Raw genomic sequence first — 21232 nt, forward strand, 5'->3', positions numbered from 1 at the left:
ATGATGGTAGAAGAGGTGGAACAGATGAGGAGGATTGGAGGGGGGGGGTTACGATTATGACAACGAGGTGGTGCTTTGGATGACGTTGGCTGAGATGATGATGATGATGTTGTTGAAGGCGCGTGCAGTGAATCATCCAGGCGGTTTTAACGAAGACGGCGAGGCCTCCTGTTGATGATGGTTCATCATCACGACGAGGATGATGTCTGCGTGACCTATATCTGCGTCTCGATGCTGTCAGCCCCCCCACCCCCACCCCCCCACTCCTTTGTCCCGCATCGGATCTTGGAGCCGCGGGGCGCGCGCGCGTGGTGGTGGTGCCCATCAAAGGCAGCCAAAGAAAATCTGATTTCAATTGCTGTCGCTTCCGCCGAGAAAGAGGGCAACATTGAATAAATAAGTCCATCCCTCCCACTGCCCTTCCTCCCACTGCCCTCCCTCCCTTCTACTTCCTCCCCCTCTCCTCCTCTCCCTCCCCACCTCCCACCATCTCTTCATACTTTCCCTCCCACGTTTCTCTCTCTCCGTCCATCTGTTCCTCCTTCCCTCCTCCCCTCTATCGCTCCCTTCGTCTTTTTTTCCTCCCTCCATCATCTCCCTCTACCCCCCCCCCCCTCCATCTCTCCGGCGTCTCCCCCATCTCTCTCTTTCTCTCAAAACACCCTTCGCTCTTCCTCCGATTCCTCCTTTTCCCTTCATGAAAAAAAATAATCTCTCCCTCTCTTCACGTCGCTCTTCCTCCTCCTCCTCTGTTCGCTCTCTCGGTCTCCGTATCGTCACTCCATCGCCCATCGCTCACTCCCTCTCCCCACACTCTCTCCGTGTCTCTCCCCGCGTCTCTCCCTCGCACTCTCCATGCGCTCTCTCCGTGTCTCTCCCCGCGTCTCTCCCTCGCACTCTCCACGCGCTCTCTCCGTGTCTCTCCCCGCGTCTCTCCCTCGCACTCTCCACGCGCTCTCTCCGTGTCTCTCCCCGCGTCTCTCCCTCTCTCCCCGCACTCTCCACGCGCTCTCCCCGAACTCTCTCCGTGTCTCTCACTCTCTCCCCACGCTCTCCCCTCACTCTCCCCGCACTCTCCCCACGCTCTCTCACTCTCCCCGCACTCATCCCGCACCACCACTCACGCCCTCGCCCTCAACCACGCGTCTCTTACGACCATCACGGTTCCTGCAACTTTGGGGTACTTCAAAAAAATGATGTTAACGCTCATGTTGGACTATCGTTTTGAATGGGAAAGAGAACAGAGGGTGATAATAATGATGATGATGATAATAGTAATACGCCGCGACACGATAACAAGTGTCACGTTAATAGCTTCAGAAAGTCAGCGAGTCTCTCTCACTCGTTCGCCATCGTTGTCAACGCGCACCTGGAATCACCTCCAGGTGGTCTCCAGAGCTCGGAGGCAGCAACAACAAAACCACGTGAACACTCTCGTTAGTGTCCACGTGTTGTGTTGTTGTTGTTGAAGCAGCCGGTATCGATGTGTCTTCGTTTGCAAGAGGGGGGGCTGCGAGGCTGTCATTTTGTCGCCAGGAGACGGGGGGGGGGGGCGATGGTCGCTTGATGACTGCCCTGTTCATCCCAACTCCCCGGGGCAACTTTCGAGTAATTTTCGAATTTGAACTTGCGATGCCAACACACACCGCGGCCCCATCCTCTCGGGATCTTTAACGTCACCCGCCCCCTCGTGAAGCAGACGCCTCGCGGCGTGGTGACATTGTTACAGCTCCACACGTGTGTGCCGCGCGTGCGTGAGGTGTGCGTGTCGTGTGTGTGTGTGTCGTGTGTGTGTGTGTGAGTGTGAGTGTGTGTGTCGTGCGTGTGAGTGTGTGAGTGTGTGTGTGCGTGTCGTGTGTGTGAGTGTGTGTCGTGAGTGTGTGTCTTCAGTGTGAGTGTGTCGTGTGTGTGTGTGTGAGTGTCGTGCGTGTGAGTGTGTGTAGGGCGTGTGTGTGTGTGAGTGTGTGTCGTGTGAGTGTGTGAGTGTGTGAGTGAGTGTGTGTGTGTCGTGCGTGTGTGTGAGTGTGAGAGTGTGTGTGAGTGTGAGAGTGTAGGGTGTGTGAGTGTGTGTGTAGGGTGTGTGAGTGTGTGTAGGGCGTGTGTGTGTGTGAGTGTGTGTCGTGCGTGTGAGTGTGTAGGGCGTGTGTGTGTGTGTGTGTGTGTCGTGTGAGTGTGTGAGTGTGTGTCGTGTGAGTGTGTGAGTGTGTGTGTGAGTGTGTGTCGTGTGAGTGTGAGTGTGTGTCGTGTGAGTGTGTGAGTGTGTGTCGTGTGAGTGTGTGAGTGTGTGTGTGTGAGTGTGTGTCGTGCGTGTGAGTGTGTGAGTGTGCATGTGCGTGTCGTGAGTGTGAGTGTGCGTGTGAGTGTGTGAGTGTGAGAGTGTGTGTGAGAGTGTGAGTGTGTGTCGTGTGTGTGAGTGTGTGAGTGTGTGTGTGCGTGTCGTGTGTGTGAGTGTGCGTGTGAGTGTGTGTAGGGCGTGTGTGTGTGTGAGTGTGTGTCGTGCGAGTGTGTGAGTGTGCGTCAGTGAGTGTCGTGTGTGTGAGTGTGAGTTTGTGTAGGGCGTGTGAGTGCGTGTGTGTAGGGTGTGTGAGTGTGTGTGTGTAGGGTGTGTGAGTGTGTGTGTAGGGTGTGTGAGTGTGTGTGTGAGCGTGTGTGTGTGTGAGTGTGTGTGTGGCGTGTGAGGAGGCCGTGTGTTGTGTGTAGTGTGTGTGGGGAGCGGCAGTGTGGTTGTTAGCGCGCTGCGCTATGAACCCGGCGACCCGAGTTCAATTATTAGATTTTCCAGCTCACGAATATTAGAACCGGTGCTGGGCCTCCCCTAGGTCGACTCAACCTTAAAATATTACCCTGTGTATAAAACATCAGTGCTGGGGAAACAAAGACGGACGGGTGTGGTGGTATTGGCCACACACAACCTCGCTCAAGCAAGGCACTTGCCCCAACAGGGTGGCGAAGACTTTCTGGGGCACATTTGCCTTTAGTGTGTAGTGTGAGTGGGTAGTGTGAGTGGGTAGTGTTTATATGAGAGTATGTATAATATACACACACACACGTACATAATTGCTACAGTCTGCGTGAGTGCTTCGAGTGGGTGGTGTATCTTGAGTCTATGGTCGCAGTGTAGTCTGTGTTTAATGAATGCGAGTGGGTGGTGTGTATGACAAAGACAAAGATCCCCCATATAGCGCGAACAGACTGTTGGGGCAAGTGCTTTTAGCGAGCACGAGGGGGTGGGTGGCCAGCACCACGCCCGGCCGCCTTTGTCTCCCCAGTGGCGATGATTTTACACACGACACCCAGGCACTCATTTGAGTCTGAGTCGACCTAGGGGAGGCCCAGGACTGGCGTGCATGAGAGTGTACACACACACGCACTCACCGACACACGCACTCAGCTCGTATTTAATTGCTCCAGGCTGCCGAGGCTATCAGGCGGCAGAGTCTTCATGGGATCTGGGTTCATTTCCTGGATCTTTCTGAACCAGAAACTCCGACTCGCGCCCACTGCGAGGTCACATCTGGACGTGGTTTTTGGGGGGGAGCGAGGGGCGGGAGTGGGTGGAGGGGGGGGGGCGATGGCTCTTTGCCTGCAGAGTTAAGGCGGGCATGGAGTAGGGGGGGGGGGGCTCTGCTGGACTCCGTGGTGCGCCATGGAATCGGTGACGAGTAGAACTTGTGGAGTTTCAAGTGGGGGGCGCGGGGCGGGCGGGGGGGTTCGGGGCAGGCGCTTTAATTAAGCTCGTTAATGGGGGATTCATCGTCGGCTCCTCTGCACCGCAGAGATTGATCACCGATTCAATTAAGTTTACCAATCAATTAGGAGGTGGGGGGAAGCCCCCGTGAGGTTCATAAGAATCCTCTCCCGGCGAGGGCTGCGGTTAGCGAGGCCATCGTGCAACGAGACAGGGCGCGATAGATACCCACTCAGCTCACCACTCGGCTCAGTAGAGACACTCCCACTCAGCTCACCACTCAGCTCACCACTTGGCTCAACTCCCCGGGGCTCACTCGAGAGACGGCTCACTAGAGAGACTCCCACTCAGCTCACGAGAAAGACTGTCACTCAGCTCACCACACAGCTCACTAGAAAGACTGTCACTCAGCTCACCACACAGCTCACTAGAAAGACTGTCACTCAGCTCACCACTCAGCTCACCAATCAGCTCACTAGAAAGACTGTCACTCAGCTCACCACTCAGCTCACGACAGAGACTCCCACTCAGCTTACAACAGAGACTAGAGCGAGATTGGCAGACAGATACTGTTAAAAAAACAATGTATTTGTTTAAATCGTGAAGAACAGGAACACGAGAGAGAATGGAGGAGAGGAAGAGAACTGGAGGGAGAGTGCTGGAGAGGGAGGGCGAGAGGAGGAGGATTGTTGGGCTACCCCCCCACCATCCCATCCCCCCCCCACTCCCCCCCACCACCCCCTACTCCCCCCCACCAGCCCCCACCCCCACGGGGGGTTCCCGTCCACGCAGAGGGGGGGGGGGGTGGATATGTATTTACATCTTTTAATTTTGAGTGAAATCGCTACAATGTTATTTTTCCCTTCTGTTCCGTGGGAGAGAGAGAGAGAAAAAGAGAGTTTCCTGTGGGGCTTCCTGTGAGGCGGGGAGAGCGACTGGAGAGTGCGGGGAGACGCACCACGCCTCCTTACACCACCACCATCACCACCACCATCACCACCACCATCTTCACCCATACCACCATCGTCATCTCCTCTATCAACACGATTACCATCATCACTATCATCACCATCAACAACATTTTGACCATCAACACCATCGTTCGTCACCATTGCCAGCACGACGAGCATTACCATGGTCAACGCCATCATCAACATCGTCTACGTCGCCATCGTTGTAACCATTATGCATGCCACCATCACAACCACCACCATCACAACCACCACCATCACAACTATCATCATCATCACCACCATCACAACCATCATCACCACCACCACCATCATCATCACCATCATCACCACCATCACCACCATCATCATCATCACCATCATCATCATTACCACCACCACCGCCATCATCATCACCACCATCACCACCACCATCACCACCATCATCACCATCATCCCACCACCATCATCATCACCATCATCACCATCATCACCAACATCACCATCATCACTATCGTCACCATCATCACCACCATCATCATCATTACCACCACCACCATCATCACCACCACCACCACCATCATCATCACCACCATCATTATTATCACCATCATCACCATCACCACCACCTTCACCACCACCATCAAGACCAGGATCCCACACTTGGGCCCCATCACCCCCACCCACGCTTCCTCCACCCCCCCTCCCTTCCGCCCCCCCCCCCCTCATGCCCCCTCCCACGACCCCTACCCCACAAACGCCCCCACAATCAGCCCCCTCCCTCGCCCCCCCTCTCCCACAGCACCAATTAACATGACGCGTGCATCACGTGACATGGCATCGGGTTTGCTACAGAGCGCGCATGACGATTCGGAGGTTGCTCCTCTGGCAGTCAATGGCAGTCAAAGATCAGCGGTAAGAGGCCGTTTCATCAGAGCAGTAAGAGGAGGAGCATCCCCTTGCTTCGGGGGTAGTCACTGCCATGGCCAGCGGACTGCACTCGCAAATCCCGAGGCTTGCGAATCGATTCCATCTCGCGGTGCGCTAGTGGAATGAATGGGACCAGTTTCTTAAATGTATACAACACGCTGCCGCCCGTTCAGGCACTCACCTGGTTCAGGCCCTCACCTGGTTCAGACTCTCACCTGGTTCAGTCTCTCACCTGGTTCAGACTCTCACCTGGTTCAGGCTCTCACCTGGTTCAGTCTCTCACCTGGTTCAGTCTCTCACTTGGTTCAGACTCTCACCTGGTTCAGACTCTCACCTGGTTCAGTCTCTCACCTGGTTCAGTCTCTCACCTGGTTCAGGCTCTCACCTGGTTCAGGTTCTTACCTGGTTCAGTCTCTCACCTGGTTCAGACTCTCACCTGGTTCAGTCTCTCACCTGGTTCAGACTCTCACCTGGTTCAGACTCTCACCTGGTTCAGGCTCTCACCTGGTTCAGTCCCTCACCTGGTTCAGGCTCTCACCTGGTTCAGTCTCTCACCTGGTTCAGTCTCTCACTTGGTTCAGACTCTCACCTGGTTCAGACTTTCACCTGCTTCAGGCTCTCACCTGGTTCAGGCTCTCACCTGGTTCAGATCCTCACCTGGTTCAGTCTCTCACCTGGTTCAGGCTCTCACCTGGTTCAGTTTCTCACCTGGTTCAGTCTCTCACCTGTTTTAGTCTCTCACCTGGTTCAGACCCTCACCTGGTTCAGGCTCTCACCTGGTTCAGGCTCTCACCTGGTTCAGACTCTCACCTGGTTCAGTCTCTCACCTGGTTTAGGCTCTCACCTGGTTCAGGCTCTTACCTGGTTCAGTCTCTCACCTGGTTCAGACTCTCACCTGGTTCAGTCTCTCACCTGGTTCAGACTCTCACTTGGTTCAGACTCTCACCTGGTTCAGGCTCTCACCTGGTTCAGTCTCTCACCTGGTTCAGTCTCTCACTTGGTTCAGACTCTCACCCGGTTCAGACTCTCACCTGGTTCAGGCTCTCACCTGGTTCAGGTTCTTACCTGGTTCAGTCTCTCACCTGGTTCAGTCTCTCACTTGGTTCAGTCTCTCACCTGGTTCAGTCTCTCACCTGGTTCAGGCTCTCACCTGGTTCAGACTCTCACCTGGTTCAGTCTCTCACCTGGTTCAGACTCTCACCTGGTTCAGACTCTCACCTGGTTCAGGCTCTCACCTGGTTCAGTCTCTCACCTGGTTCAGTCCCTCACCTGGTTCAGGCTCTCACCTGGTTCAGTCTCTCACCTGGTTCAGTCTCTCACTTGGTTCAGACTCTCACCTGGTTCAGACTTTCACCTGCTTCAGGCTCTCACCTGGTTCAGGCTCTCACCTGGTTCAGATCCTCACCTGGTTCAGTCTCTCACCTGGTTCAGGCTCTCACCTGGTTCAGTTTCTCACCTGGTTCAGTCTCTCACCTGTTTTAGTCTCTCACCTGGTTCAGACCCTCACCTGGTTCAGTCTCTCACCTGGTTCAGGCTCTCACCTGGTTCAGGCTCTTACCTGGTTCAGTCTCTCACCTGGTTCAGACTCTCACCTGGTTCAGTCTCTCACCTGGTTCAGACTCTCACCTGGTTCAGGCTCTCACCTGGTTCAGTCTCTCACCTGGTTCAGTCCCTCACCTGGTTCAGGCTCTCACCTGGTTCAGTCTGTCACCTGGTTCAGTCTCTCACTTGGTTCAGACTCTCACCTGGTTCAGACTTTCACCTGCTTTAGTCTCTCACCTGGTTCAGTCTCTCACCTGGTTCAGGCTCTCACCTGGTTCAGATTCTCACCTGGTTCAGTCTCTCACCTGGTACAGGCTCTGACCTGGTTCAGATCCTCACCTGGTTCAGTCTCTCACCTGGTTTAGGCTCTCACCTGGTTCAGTTTCTCACCTGGTTCAGACTCTCACCTGTTTTAGTCTCTCACCTGGTTCAGACCCTCACCTGGTCCAGTCTCTCACCTGGTTCAGCCTCTCTCCTGGTTCAGACCCTCACCTGGTTCAGACTCTCACCTGGTCCAGTCTCTCACCTGGTTTAGCCTCTCACCTGGTTCAGACTCTCACCTGGTTCAGTATTTGACCTCTGGCTCCGCACCTTCCGAGTTCTCGATGGAACATCGCACCCGATTCACGAAATAGGCACGCGTTATACATACTACTAGTAACAATTACTATTGGCGAATGTGATGAGTTAAGCTGTGTTTGTGCACCACATCCAACGTAGCAGCTGCAGCAGCATCACCGAATGATTTGATTGTTAAAATAAAAAAGGAACAGTCCTAACCCGCGAAGCGTAGCAGGGTCATCGTGGATAATGGTCCGCAAATCTCCGTCACCTTGAAAAGGAGACGATGTTCGTTGCGCCATCGCTGAAATCCCCGTTCGGGAAAAGGCATCGTAATTCAAGGTGGCAAACGCATTTTGCTGCGGTGTTAAATGCCACTTTCTAAATGCCACTTTCTAAATGTCGCGTGCGACTTCCGCTCACTGGTGTCTGGCGTGACGCGGATTGCTTCCAGGATTTCCACTCTACAGAGTTCTCGTTGCTTTATTACCAGTGGTATCATTTACGCAACATTTGCACCGTCGCAATGGGCCGTGCCGTGCTGTCCCCTGCTCATCGCCTCCCTTCCCACGGGACGCGCTCCAGACACGTTGCTCAATGGGGACCTCTCACGAAATCAAGGGGCCGGTTTCTCTTCCACCGACATCACAACGTGACGACACGCTGGGTATGATGGTCACCCCATGTCCGTGCTGAGACCAAGTCCGCAGGTCACCTGCCAGAGAACGATTTGCCCCGCAAGGGAATGGAACGTTTCACGTGGATTTGCCTCTGTGCGATATTTTGAATTATTTACGTGAAACGCGTTCAATGTCTCTTTGCTGGCCTGATGAATATTCGCTCTTTTTGTTGTACTTCGTTTTCTGCGTTTGTCGCGCTGGTGACCCCATGGCCACGCTTCGCAAATTAGACCCCAATCGCGGTGTGCGTGTTGGACTGTACGTTTGTTGAACTTCTATCGCGCCGTACGCAGCCAACCCTTCAGTTCTCAGCGCCTGTTTACACAGAATCAAGTTGTAACCCGAAGAATCGTGGGACTCGGCGAGGCTCTGCTGGGTAAATAAATGACCCCAGCACATGGATGATAAGGTGGGGTAGAGAGAGTGTGAGAGATGGCGGTGGGAGGAGGGGGGCTGATCACGGGACACAGAGAGAGATATAAATAGAGAGCTGGCGTGAGAGAGAAGGTTGAGTGAAAGGAAGAGAGAGGAAACGGGGGTTCGTGAGAGAGAGAGTCGGAATCAGACAGGGAGAGATGGGCAGAAAGTGGGAGAGGGTAGGGAGTCGGAGAGAGGGGAGAGGGGAGAAAAGCAGCGGGGGGGGGGGGGGGGCAGAGATGAAACGATGTGCAGAGAGTGGGGAAGAGTAGCAAGACAGAGAGGAGACAGTGGAGGAAATGAAGAGAAGAAGAGAGAGAGAGAGACATAGCGAGAGAGAGAGAGGACAGAGTGGGAGAGAGGAAAGAGTGGGAGAGAGGAAAGAGTGGGAGAGAGGAAAGAGTGGGAGAGAGGAAAGAGTGGGAGAAAGAGGAGAGGGAGCCGACGCTGGAAGCGGTTATGTTGGAATGTTCCCCGAACACGACTCTCACCGCTGTTCGGTAGAAGCGGGGGGGGGGAGTTTTGTTTATTTGGAGGAGGGGGTGGGGGGCGTCCGGAGGGAGTTGGCGGGGGGGGGGTGCACGGATTTGGCTGCAGGTCTCTCGCAGCATTGTGGACTCTTTTTTTTCCAAGGAAAACGCGAAATTGAGCCGGGCTCATAATGGCCAACGATCACGTGATGAGGCAGGGGTGGGTAGACCCCCCGCCCCCACCACCACCCCCCACCTCCCCCCACCTCCTCTCCCCCCCACCTCCTCTCCCCCCACCACTTTGCCTCCCAGTGAGTCGATGAATTGTCAGGATTCGGGTTCGCGATCCGATGCACAATGCGCACGCTGATTGTTGATTGTGTGTTTGTTAGTTTACATCTCTCGTTGTTTCCACCTCGTCGCGTGTGCTCCGGGATTTATTTTGTTGGCCACAGGTGTAAATGTCACGGAAGCGCGCCGTGCACCAAAGACAAAGATCCCCCGTGTAGCCTGTAACAGACTGTAGGGGCAAGTGCTGTTAGCGAGCACCTACGAAGGCCCGCACGGCACGCGAGGCGGTGGGTGTCCAGCACCACGCCCGGCCGCCTTTGTCTCCCCAGCGGCGATGTTTTTTACACACCGCACCGGGTACTCATCTGAGGCCAAGTCGACCTAGGGGAGGCCCGGGACCGGTTCAGATAATCGTCGCCGGTGTTGGCCGTGAGCGGGCAATCGAACTCGGGTCGCTGGGTTCGTAGCGTAGTGCGGCGCTAACCGCTGCACCACCGCTCCCCGCATGCGAGCGGTGCGAGGGATAGAGTCGGACGCCGTCGATGCGTCCGTGCCAGCCTAGGACTGGTGATGGTGATGGGGGGCATGGTGATGGTGATGGGGCTGGTGATGGTGATGGGGGGCATGGTGATGGTGATGGGGGGCATGGTGATGATGATGGGGCTGGTGATGGTGATGGGGGGCATGGTGATGGGGCTGGTGATGGTGATGGGGCTGGTGATGGTGATGGGGGGCATGGTGATGGTGATGGGGCTGGTGATGGTGATGGGGGGCATGGTGATAGTGATGGGGCTGGTGATGGTGATGGGGCTGGTGATGGTGATGGGGCTGGTGATGGTGATGGGGCTGGTGATGGTGATGGGGGGCATGGTGATGGTGATGGGGCTGGTGATGGTGATGGGGCTGGTGAGGGTGATGGGGCTGGTGATGGTGATAGGGGGCATGGTGATGGTGATGGGGCTGGTGATGGTGATGGGGCTGGTGATGGTGATGGGGCTGGTGATGGGGCTGGTGATGGTGATGGGGCTGGTGATGGTGATGGGACTGGTGATGAGACGGGGGGCATGGTGATGGTGGGGAGGTTATTCATGAGGTGGGGGCTGGTGATGGTGATGGGCTGGTGATGAGACGAGGACATGGTGATGGGAGCTGGTGATGAGATGGAGGATGATGATGGGACTCGTGATGCGGCCCGGTGATAGAGTGGTGATGATGTAGGGGCTGGTGATGGGGTGGTGATGGGGCTGATGTTATAGAGTCTATACAGGGCATCTGTGTATTTGTGCATGTGTCTTTGTAGGTGTAGGTATGTATGTGTGTGAGCGTATCCCTGTGTGTGTATCGCTACGTGTGTGTGGCCAGCGTCAGAGACGAATTCCTGAACACGTGTTGGGTCCTCTCCTAGGTCGACTCGACCTTAAAATGAGTAACTTCTGCGGTGTGTAAAACATTAGCACTGGGGAGATAAAGGCGGTCGGGCGTGGTGATGTCAACGCCACCCCTTCGTGCGCCGTACTCCCCTTGATACGTGCTACTCGCTCCACAGCACTTGCCCCGATAGGCTGGTGTCGGCTATATGGGGGATCTTTGTCTGGTTGTATGTGTCACTTCACGCCGTGTTGACGGAGTTTCGGAAAGAATCGGATTCTCGTGAAAAGAGAAGTGCGGTTTATGGTAAACGTTGGAGTGACTTGGCCTCGTCCTGGGAACGAGTAGGGTTAGGTGGGTGAGTCGATAGGTGGGTGGGGAGATAATAGTGGGTAGTTGGTGGTAGTTGGTGGTAGTTGGGTGCTTAGGTAGAGGGTAGGTAGGTGGGCGGGCAGGTAGATATGTGAGTGGGTAGGTTCTAAAGAAGTTCAACAAACAAACAAACATAGGGGGTAGAGTGGTCGGTGTTTGGATTGGTAGCGGATACGTGGGTAAGTGGCAGATATGCGGATGGGTTGATTGGTGGGTAGGTGAGCATGTGGGGGAGGATATGGGTGGGTTAGTGGGTAGCTATCTGGGTGGGTAGCTATGCGAGTGGGTGGGTAGCTATGCGAGTGGGTGGGTAGCTGTGTGATTGGGTGGGTAGCTATGTGAGTGGGTGGGTAGCTATGTGGGTGGGTAGCTGTGTGAGTGGGTGGGTAGCTATGTGAGTGGGTGAGTAGCTATGTGAGTGGGTGGGTAGCTGTGTGAGTGGGTGGGTAGCTATGTGAGTGGGTGAGTAGCTGTGTGAGTGGGTGGGTAGATGGGGGGAGGTGTAAACGGGACCGCATGTCCACGTGTCGGTAGGCAGCCGAGTGCGTTACCCACGGCTGCTGTTCTGGGACTGTGGAAATCTGGGAAAGAAAATCCACACACGTTGGGTTCGCAGCACTTGCAGGAACAACAACAACAACATCAACAGCAGCAGTATCATGATCATCAGCAGTATCATGATCATCAGCAGTATCATGATCAGCGGCAGCAGTATCAGCAGCAAGCAGTAGTATCGGCAGTGACATCATCAACAGCCGCAGTATCATCAGCAGCAGTATCAGCAGTATCATTATCAGCAGTAGTATTATTGGCAGTAAGGATAGCATCAGCAGCACTATTATCAGCAGCAGTAGCAGTATCAGCAGTATCAGCAGTATCATCATCAGCAGCAGTATCAGCAGCAGCAGTATCAGTAGTGTCATCAGCAGTAGTATCAGAAGTATCAGCAGCAGCAGTATCAGCAGTCTAGATTTGAAAGTACCAAAGAGTATTGTATCAGCAGTATCATCAGCAGCAGTATCGGCAGTATCATCAGCAGCAGCAGTATCAGTAGTATCATCAGCAGTAGTATTAGCAGTATCATCAGCAGCATCAGCAGCAGTATCATCAACAGCAGTATCAGTAGCAGTATCAGTAGTATCATTAGCAGCAGTATCAGCAGTATCATCAGCAGTATCAGCAGTATCAGTAGTATCATCAGCAGCAGTATCAGCAGTAGCAGCAGTATCAGCATCAGCAGCAGTATCAGCAGTATCATCAACAGCAGTATCAGCAGCAGCAGTATCAGTAGTATCATCAGCAGCAGTATCAGTATCAGTAGCCGGTTGTCGCGTTTTTGCACCCAGGGGCACGTTGCGGTCTACTGAGACCCCCCACTCCACCCCCACTCCCCCCCCGGGACCCCCCACGCTTCAACACCCTGACCGCACCCTTCCCCCGCCCCTCACCATCCCTCATCCGGGCGGCGGGTGACGTCAGCCAGGTGCGGGGCAGGTGAGGGGCAGGTGAGGGGCAGGTGAGGGCCTGCGCGCGTGGGTGCCACGTGTCGCCACAAGCCGCCGGTGCGGGCAGCAGAGTTGACAGTCGCTCTCGAACCTCGTTCGGTGGTTGGTTCGCTCATTCCCCTTCCTTCCTTCCTTTCTTCCTTCCTACGTTCGTTCTTCAACCGTCAAGCTCGTTGAGACATTCCCTCGGTGGATTTCACTCGTTCGGTTACGCACTTTTGTTTTGTTGTTTAACGCAATTGTGTGTTCACGTGCGTGTCATTCATTCAGTCAGTTACTCGTTCGCTCACCCACTCAGAAATTCACACAGTCATTCTTTTTTCGTTCACTCGTTCGTCAATTCGCTGGGTTATTCATTCCGTTGCTCGGTGATGAAAGCACTCATTCGCCCATTGACGACTTCATTCACCCAATTCAGTTGACTCGTTCACTCACTCATTTATTCGTTCATTCGCTCACTCATTTATTCACTCATTTTCTCATTCATTTACTCGTTCACTCACTCATTGACTCGTTCGCTCACTCACTCACTCACCGGTGTTCCAGTGACAATGAGTGCTGCTGGCTGTGACATGATCATCCTGCCGATGATGAACGGGAATTTACCGCCCCCCCCCTTGCCCCCCACCCCCCAACGTCTGTCCGCCACTTCCCGCTCCCCCGGGTCACATCTGCAGCTCTGCACATTGACCCCCACCCTCTCACCCCCCCCCCTACTCTCACCCCCTCTCACCCCCACCCTTGCACCTCCAGAAGTGTGGGGGCGGGTTACGCTTCCTCACCAGAGCGCCGTCTCGTGATGACGCCCGGCTGCTCCCACCTCCTTCCCCCCCCGCCCCGCCCCTACTCCCCCACCTCCCCCTGCCCCTCCCTCCTCCCTCACCTCCTTACCCCCCACCACGCGCGATGATGTCACTGACCCACGGCTCCGCGAAGTGGGGAAAGTCGAGGGAGTCAGTCAGAGCCGCCGCGTCCTGAAGACGGAGGGACGCGCGGGAGATTGAACGGAGCGGGAGACGCGGCGCGGAGAGAGACGCGCGGAGAGGAGGCAGAGGAGAGAGACACACAGGCAGACAGACAGAGGGACGCGGACAAAGAGAGACGGTGCAGAGAGGGAGAGACGCGGAGACGCGGAGAGACGCAGTGGGGGGTGAGACACGCCTTGGGTCTTGTTCGCCATTCCGAATCGCTGTTGTTGGAGCAGCGGCAGCAGCAGCAGCAACTAGAGCAGCGGCAGCGGCAGAGACAGCAGCAATAACTAGAGCAGCAGCAGCAACAACGCAAAGAGCGCCAGACACAAGCAAGGTCAACAGCTGCATCAGCTACACAAACAGCAGCAGCAGCAGATTAAGTCGCGGCAGGAGCAACAGCAGCAGCATCAGCAGCACAAACATCATCGTCAGCAGCATCATCAGCATCAGCAGCAGCATCATCAGCAGCAGCATCATCAGCAGCTGCAGGAGGAGGAGGAGGAGCTCGTGGAGGTCCCAGCCGAGATGGTGTCTGCAGCAGCTGGGGTCTCAGGTCGGTGGGGTCCCGGTGACAACTTGGAGTGGGGGGGGGAGATCTGGGAGTGGGGGGTTCTGGGTGAGTAGGACCTGGGAGTTCGGGCTGGGACCCTGGGCACGTGAGTCTTGGGTGGGAGCTGGACGGGTGTCGTCCTCAATGGGTGCTCGCTAACAAAACCTGCCTCGGCAGTCTGCTGAAGGCTGTACGGTCGGGGACCTTTGATGGATGTGGCGTTGACGGACTGCCGTGGCTGGGAGTAAGCACTGGCCCGAGCCATAGTTCCAATCCTGGCCTTGAGGTCATCACCTCCAAAGCTACATCAGCTAGAGCCTACCGTAAACCACGTGACTTGAGTGTGGCCGCGTCCCCCCCCCCCCATTCGGGCCTTCCTCCCCTCTCCCCGCCCCCTGTGAAAACAGACGCCGTTCCATCGTGCAGATAACATCTGCTCGCTTCTTCCTTCTCTCGTTTCTCCCCTCTTCCCTCCCCTCTCGCCATCGACATCACCACCGCCACCCTCTCATCGTCGTCGCCACCGTCACTCTGTCATCATCATCGCCACCGTCACTCTGTCATCATCATCATCACCACCATCACTCTGTCATCATCATCATCACCGCCATCCTCTTATCCCCGACATGGAATCCACATCCTTGACTCTGCTTCCAATGGCGGAGCCAGGATGTTCAGGTAGAAGGGGGGCAACCCCCCCCCCCCCCCCCCAGCAATGAAAAATGATACAGGAGTTGTTAGTAAGTAAGGAGTTGTTAGTAAGTAAGGAGTTGTTAGAAAGGAGTTGTTAGTGAGTAAGGAGTTGTTAGTGAGTAAGGAGTTGTTAGCAAGTAAGGACTTGTTAGCAAGTAAGGAGTTGTTAGTAAGGAGTTGTTAGTGAGTAAGGAGTTGTTAGTAAGTAATGAGTTGTTAGTAAGTAAGGAATTAGTAGGTAAAGAGTTGTTAGTAAGTGAGGACTTGTTAGTAAGTAAAGAGTTGTTAGTAAGGAGTTGTTAGTAAGTAAGGAGTTGTTAGTAAGTGAGGACTTGTCCCTTGATCGATCGGGATCGAATTCGAACCGCGTCGTGATCGGCATCGCGCTCGCTGGAGCTGTCGATGCCTTCAGGGAAGTCGTGTTCTGTATACGCAACTGCGCACAATTCTGTGAGTCACTTATAACCGCTTTGCCGTTACCTTTTTGACAATTATGGACTCAGACTATTGTCCTATCATCTGATAGAGTCCCTGACACGTAACAATATGCTACACAGTGGCAGTGGGGGTCGCAAAATGCCGATTTATTACTAATAAACCCCAATGACCCGATCGAAATTATGGATTTCGATCGGATCATTGGGGGGCACGTGCCCCCCCCCCCCTCCACGTCAAACTGCCTTGTCAGCCCTGTCCCGGAGAGTAACCCCCCACCCCCCCGGCTGTGGTCCACTAACCTTTGACATTCGTCAGATTTGACCTTAACTTAACCCCCGGTCCCAAGCTTCACCGCAGAAGTAGAATTTGTTTCCAAGCCGAAACGTTAACCCTGCGTGTGGGGGGGGGAGGGGAGCGGTGGTGCAGCGGTTAGCGCGCTGCGCTACGAACCCGCCGACCCGAGTTCGATTCCTCCGCACGGCCACCAAGACCTGTGACGATTATCTGACACCGGTCCTGAGCCTCCCCTAGGTCGACTCAGCCTGAAACAATTGGTTTGCTGATGCGATGCGTCGTAAACATCGCCACTCGGGAGCCAAATGAGGCCACGTGGTGCCTGGAAACCTCGTGCGGCGTGCCGGCACTTGCCCCAACATTATGTGAAGGCTATACGGGGGAGCTTTGCGCGCGTGCTCCAGCCCCCCCCTCCCTCTCGCGCGCGTCCCCCAGCCCCCCCCCCCTCGTGATGCATTCCCTGACGCCGTAAACATGCGCGCATACACACACAACAAAGAGCCCCCCCGTATAGCCTTCAACAGACTGCTGGGGCAAGTGCTGTTGGCAAGTAGCAGCAGCAGCTGTGAAGGCCAAGGGGGCTGGGTGGCCAACACCACGCCCGCCCGCCCGGCCGCCTTTGTCTCACTGCTCACCAGAATATCCCTCTGGCCACGACTGCGTCTCTCTCTCTCTCTGCCTCCCACAGATTCATATCGAGACCCACCGACTCGCACAGAGAGCCTTGAGCTCGTGTAAGAGACCCATCATCTCGTCTAGAGACCCATCGACCCGCATAGAGACCCGCAGACTGAGATGCCTGACCTTCCCGTTTTCCCCTCTCCTCTCTTCCATAGACGCACACAGAGACTCATCGACTCGCACAGAGACACCAAACACCCACACAGAGACCTATAAATCCTGTAGAGACATATAAAGAGACATTGACATCAGGCTAAGCTCAAGACCATCCTGACACCCTCTGTGTATGACTGATTTTTGTTTTCTCCATGAGACAACTGCGCTGGGGCTACAGGGGGATGTGGTTGTGGTTGGACGGGGGTGTAGTTATGGATGTGGCTAAGTGGTTGTGCACAGGTGGTTGTGGCCGATGTGATTGTACCTCGGAGGTTGTGACCATGTGGTGATGGGTTACTGGTTGTGGCTGTGTGGTTGTGGCTGGGCGGTTACTGCCGAGGGTGGTGGCCCCGTGGTTGTGGTTGCTAGGTTGGGTTTTGTGGAAGGGGTGATGATGATGATGAAGATGATGAAGATGATGACAATGATGATGATGAACTGGAGACAGGAATATGTTCCTGAGATCATCCTGGCCTTGATTAAGAACTGTTGTATGGGTCATTTGGGTCATGGTCTTGAGACAGGGCATTGAGTTGCCGTTAAGATCTTGAGTTAGAGGCTTGTGCGAGGGGTTAGGGTTTTACATTCGGGTTAGATTCAGGGTCTTGCATTATGAACTTGGGTTAATCATCATCATCATCACGTTCCATGGGCAGATAGTCCGTCGGTGTCATTTGCGACCAAGTTCTTCCGTCTTGTGCCAAGATGGCTCAAGTAGTGGCCACATCTTCGATATCTCGTGATGTCGTCATCAAGCCATCCTCTCTTAGGTCTTTCTCTATTTCCGGTCCCAAGCATTTCTCCGAACAACAACGCCACTTTTAATGCAATCCTACACATGTGTCCAAATGGTTCCAGTTTTCTTCTCGTCACGACCTACATCAACATCATCATCATCATCAGGTTGTCTTCCACGTGCAACCTTTTTTCCTCCTTCCACGTTGCTCACTCTTTGGGGTGCAGCTCAGATTTCGAGGTATTTAGTTTGGGGGGTTTCATCTCGCTTACGCTCTTGGCTTCGGGCTTGGCTCAGGGTTTTGGAGACAAGGGTTCTACAGACGTCGGTGCCTATCAGCGCCGCGTGTTGAAACCTGCGCCCACAAAGCGCCCCGTGTGCTCAGGGCGCCGTGCGCGACACACGCGGCACTCAGATCGCGTGTCTCTGCGGCCGCTCGAGTCCACTTTGTGTCGCGTTGTAAAGCGCCGATGTGAGGCGTCACTCGCGGCGGGTTTCGCCTTCAGCAAGAGACCTCACAGAGGGGCGTCTATGAAGGGCTCGGAGAGAGACGCTGCTGTGTGCGCCCGGGATCTGTAGCCCGACTGTGGGCAGGGGGAACTAAATCGCGCCTTAGTCTTGAGCTACAGCACAAGACCAAAGACAAAGATACCCCCACCCCAGTATAGCCTTAACAGACTGCTGGGGCAAGTGCTGTTAGGGGTCACCTATGAAGGCATGAAGGCACGGCACGGCACACGAGGGCGTGGGTGGCCAACACCACGCCCGGCCCCAGGGGCGATGTTTACTACACACCGCACCAGGTACTCATTTGAGGCTGAGTCGACTGTGCTACGAACCTGGTTCGCCAGGTTCCTGGTTCGCCAGGTTCGTAGCACAGCGCGCTAACCGCTACAACACCGCTCCCCACTACACGCAATCACACACGTACACACACATACACACACGTACACACACATACACACACGTACGCACACATACACACACACTCACACTCTCTCGCACGTGGAAAGCGAGGGGGGGGGTGTAAGGGATTACCCGCACGCGCCATGCGCCCGAATCCGCTATGGCGTGAATTTTCTTCATTTATTATTTTATTTTACTATTATTTTTTTCCTACGTGACTTTACCGAAAAAAAACCTACGAGTAATTTTGTAGCGGTTGGATTGAAGAATATATATTTGTATATATTTCATAAAATAAATGTATGGCACTGTACCCCTGCGTGAGATGGAATCAGGCTGAGGGTAGAGGAGAGGTCGGAACGCGCGTTCGGAGGTCTGAAGTCGTCACCTGAGAAGCCACGAGGCTGCGACGCGTCTCCAGGAGAGAGAGGAGAGAGATGAGAGAAAGGAGCGAGAGGAGCGAGAGGAGAGAGCTGTTATGAGCTACCCGTCGGAGGCCGTCGGACTGCGAGGAGGGGCTACGTATAGAACGAGAGAGTGAGCGAGAGAATGAGCGACAGAACGAGCGAGAGAACGAGTGAGAGAGTGAGAGAGCGAGAGAGCGAGCGAGAGAGCGAGCGAGCGAGGGTTACATAAAGCCCCGTTAAAAAAGCAAACATTTTACGAAATGATGAACGAAACAAAGTGCCGAATACACCGAGCATCTTCTTGTTTCCACTGATCGTAAAAAAGAGAGAGGAGAGGGAGGAGCGAGATGAGAGAGAGGAGCGAGAGGAGAGAGAGAGGAGAGAGAGATTTCAATTTAAAGCTTTCGTGACTGCAGGGATTCATCTTCTTGGTTTCTTCGGTAAAGTCACGTAGAAGGGAAATAATAAAATAATAAAAATAAAACATAATAAAATCATTCTCACGACGTTTCGGCCACAGAACAGGTCTGTCGGAAAGACGCTGTCTTTCCGACAGACCTGTTCTTCACCTGAGGACGGCTGCTTGTGTTGTGGCCGAAACGTCGTGAGAATTATTTTATTATGTTTTATTTTTATTATGTTATTATTTCCCTTCTACGTGACTTTACCGAAAGAACCAAGAAGAGGAAGTTAGACTTTTGACTTTTAAACAACTTTTATTGCCGCCAACAGCAAAAGCACCGGAGGCGATTTCGATATAAAAAACACAAAGTCACCAGCAAACAAATGAAAACAACCGCTACAAATCCACGCGCTGTGGCGCTAAAAGCACCGCGCACAACACGAAAGAAAAGTCACGTGGTGGTGGTGGTGGTCATCGCGCACGCCACGGTGACGAGCGAGCGCTTCAGAGGGTGAACACCACGAGGGAGAGAGAAACGCGACGCGGTGCCTGTCACCTGCAACACGCGTTCAGAGTGTCGTGGCGGCTGCTAGAAATCCCCACGCGATGATAAACCACTTCGTTGAGCTCTCCGTTGGTGGCCAGGTCACCTGGTTGAATAAATAAAACGTGGTTTACAGTGTTTCCTGCTCTGAAGTTCGCTGTCAGAAACGTGGCCACGGGCAGAGGACATGGGACGGAGCAAAGGCTCCATTCCATTCTATTCCTCCTCCGTATGTTGAACTTCTTTCACACCGTACGTAGCCAACCGTGCTCGTCAGAGAGGTGCGGGAAATGAGCGCAACACGTGGTTCGGGAACTCGATGCCAACATCGCCTGCTGCTGCTGCTGCTGGCTACGACGAGACGGCTTCAGCAGAGAGACAGATCGAGTCGTGTCGCCGTTCCTCCTCCTCGGCTGAAGGAGGAGCGCAGACTTTGGTGGGTTCACTCTCTCGTCTGTGGCTCAAGAGCGGCGCGGCAAGACGGGCGGGGGTGGTGCACGCTTGGACACAGAAAGAGAGAGGGCCACGCGGATTAGACGCCATGCGCAGGTTAAGCACGATGACTTGTTTTGAATTTTAAAACCGATGTTGACGACTGATTGGATTACTCTGTCATCATTATTTTTATTCGCTTTCATCATAGATCCTCAGTTGATTGGAATTTCGAGTGTAGTCATTGATGTCGTTGTCAGCTTTCTAGTTCGCTTAGATTGTATCTATACTTGTGAGTAGTTTAATTTATCCGTGCAGCGCTTTGAGATACTTCAGTACGAAAGGAGCTTCGTAAATTCGAGGCTATCATTCTAATAATGATTATTATATGATAATAAAAGTCATTATTCTAATAATAATGTATTCTAGAAATAATATATTATTATTATAATTATATATATATAGAATGATTATTCTAATAATTATTTATTAATCTAATAAATAATTTATTAACCTAATAAATAATTATTATGATAATAATTCTAATAATGATAATATAAGCGGGCTTGGGTAAGAAACGTCGCGATCGGAGGCAGTGGTGCATGGCCGGTGCGTGGATTTTTCTCCGGGTCCTCCGGTTTTCCCCTCCACATTTAGAATCAACATCACGCGTTTAGAGTTGTTGGCTGCTACTATGAATCCCTACTTGATGAGCCACTTCGTTGAGCTATCATTTGTGATAGCCAGGTCGCTTCTGAAAATAACTAAATAGCTCAGTGGGCATTACCTGGTAAAATAAAAATAGTTTCGTGATCAAAAATGGTTTAGTTTAGCTTCTTCTCCGTATGGCTGGGGAAGCTGTTGTAGTTTGGCGTCGAGGTTAGCGAAGACGAGGCGAAGTTTGCGAGTAGTCGCAATGCCACCGGGAATGGATCTCACAGGGCCAGGAGCTCGGTTCGTGGGCGATCGTCTGACTTGGGTGGTGGCCACGGTGGCAATTTGGGCTGAACCTCAAGCTCCACTTGCCTGACCCCGTCCTCTCGCGGTTGTGGGGTTAAATCTTGACTTACAGCTTTCGTGACTGCAGGATTTCATATTCTTGGGTCTTCCGGTAAAGTTACGTCGATAGGTTCAAAGAAAATAAGAAAAAACTACGACGTTTCGATCGCAACGCAAGCGTTCGTCCGTTTTCTTCCTGATGACGAACGCTTGTGTTGCGATCGAAACGTCGTAGTATTTTTTGTTAT

At 53.7% G+C, this 21232-nt stretch overlaps 2 protein-coding genes across 3 annotated transcripts in view; both read left to right on the forward strand.

Moving 5' to 3' along the window:
* LOC133340676 (cytochrome c oxidase subunit 6B1) overlaps positions 1 to 21232 on the forward strand; it is a 240484-nt gene that overhangs the window by 114500 nt on the left and 104752 nt on the right. The window lies entirely within an intron of this gene.
* The window catches only part of LOC133340610 (cytohesin-3-like), a 40155-nt gene that overhangs the window by 4905 nt on the left and 14018 nt on the right, over positions 1 to 21232 (forward strand). Inside the window, exon 1 of one of the 2 annotated variants that reach the window (XM_061548973.1) lies at positions 13719 to 14298. The exons of the other annotated variant lie outside the window; for it this stretch is intronic. Coding sequence (XP_061404957.1) covers positions 14271 to 14298 — 28 coding nt within the window. The 5' untranslated portion in view covers positions 13719 to 14270. Of the gene's footprint in view, positions 1 to 13718; positions 14299 to 21232 lie in introns of those variants that run through there. 2 annotated transcript variants of the gene reach the window in all.

Source organism: Lethenteron reissneri, chromosome 10 (assembly GCF_015708825.2).
Source record: "Lethenteron reissneri isolate LAM-NWPU_2019-01 chromosome 10, ASM1570882v1, whole genome shotgun sequence".
Classification (NCBI taxonomy): Eukaryota; Metazoa; Chordata; class Hyperoartia; order Petromyzontiformes; family Petromyzontidae; genus Lethenteron; species Lethenteron reissneri.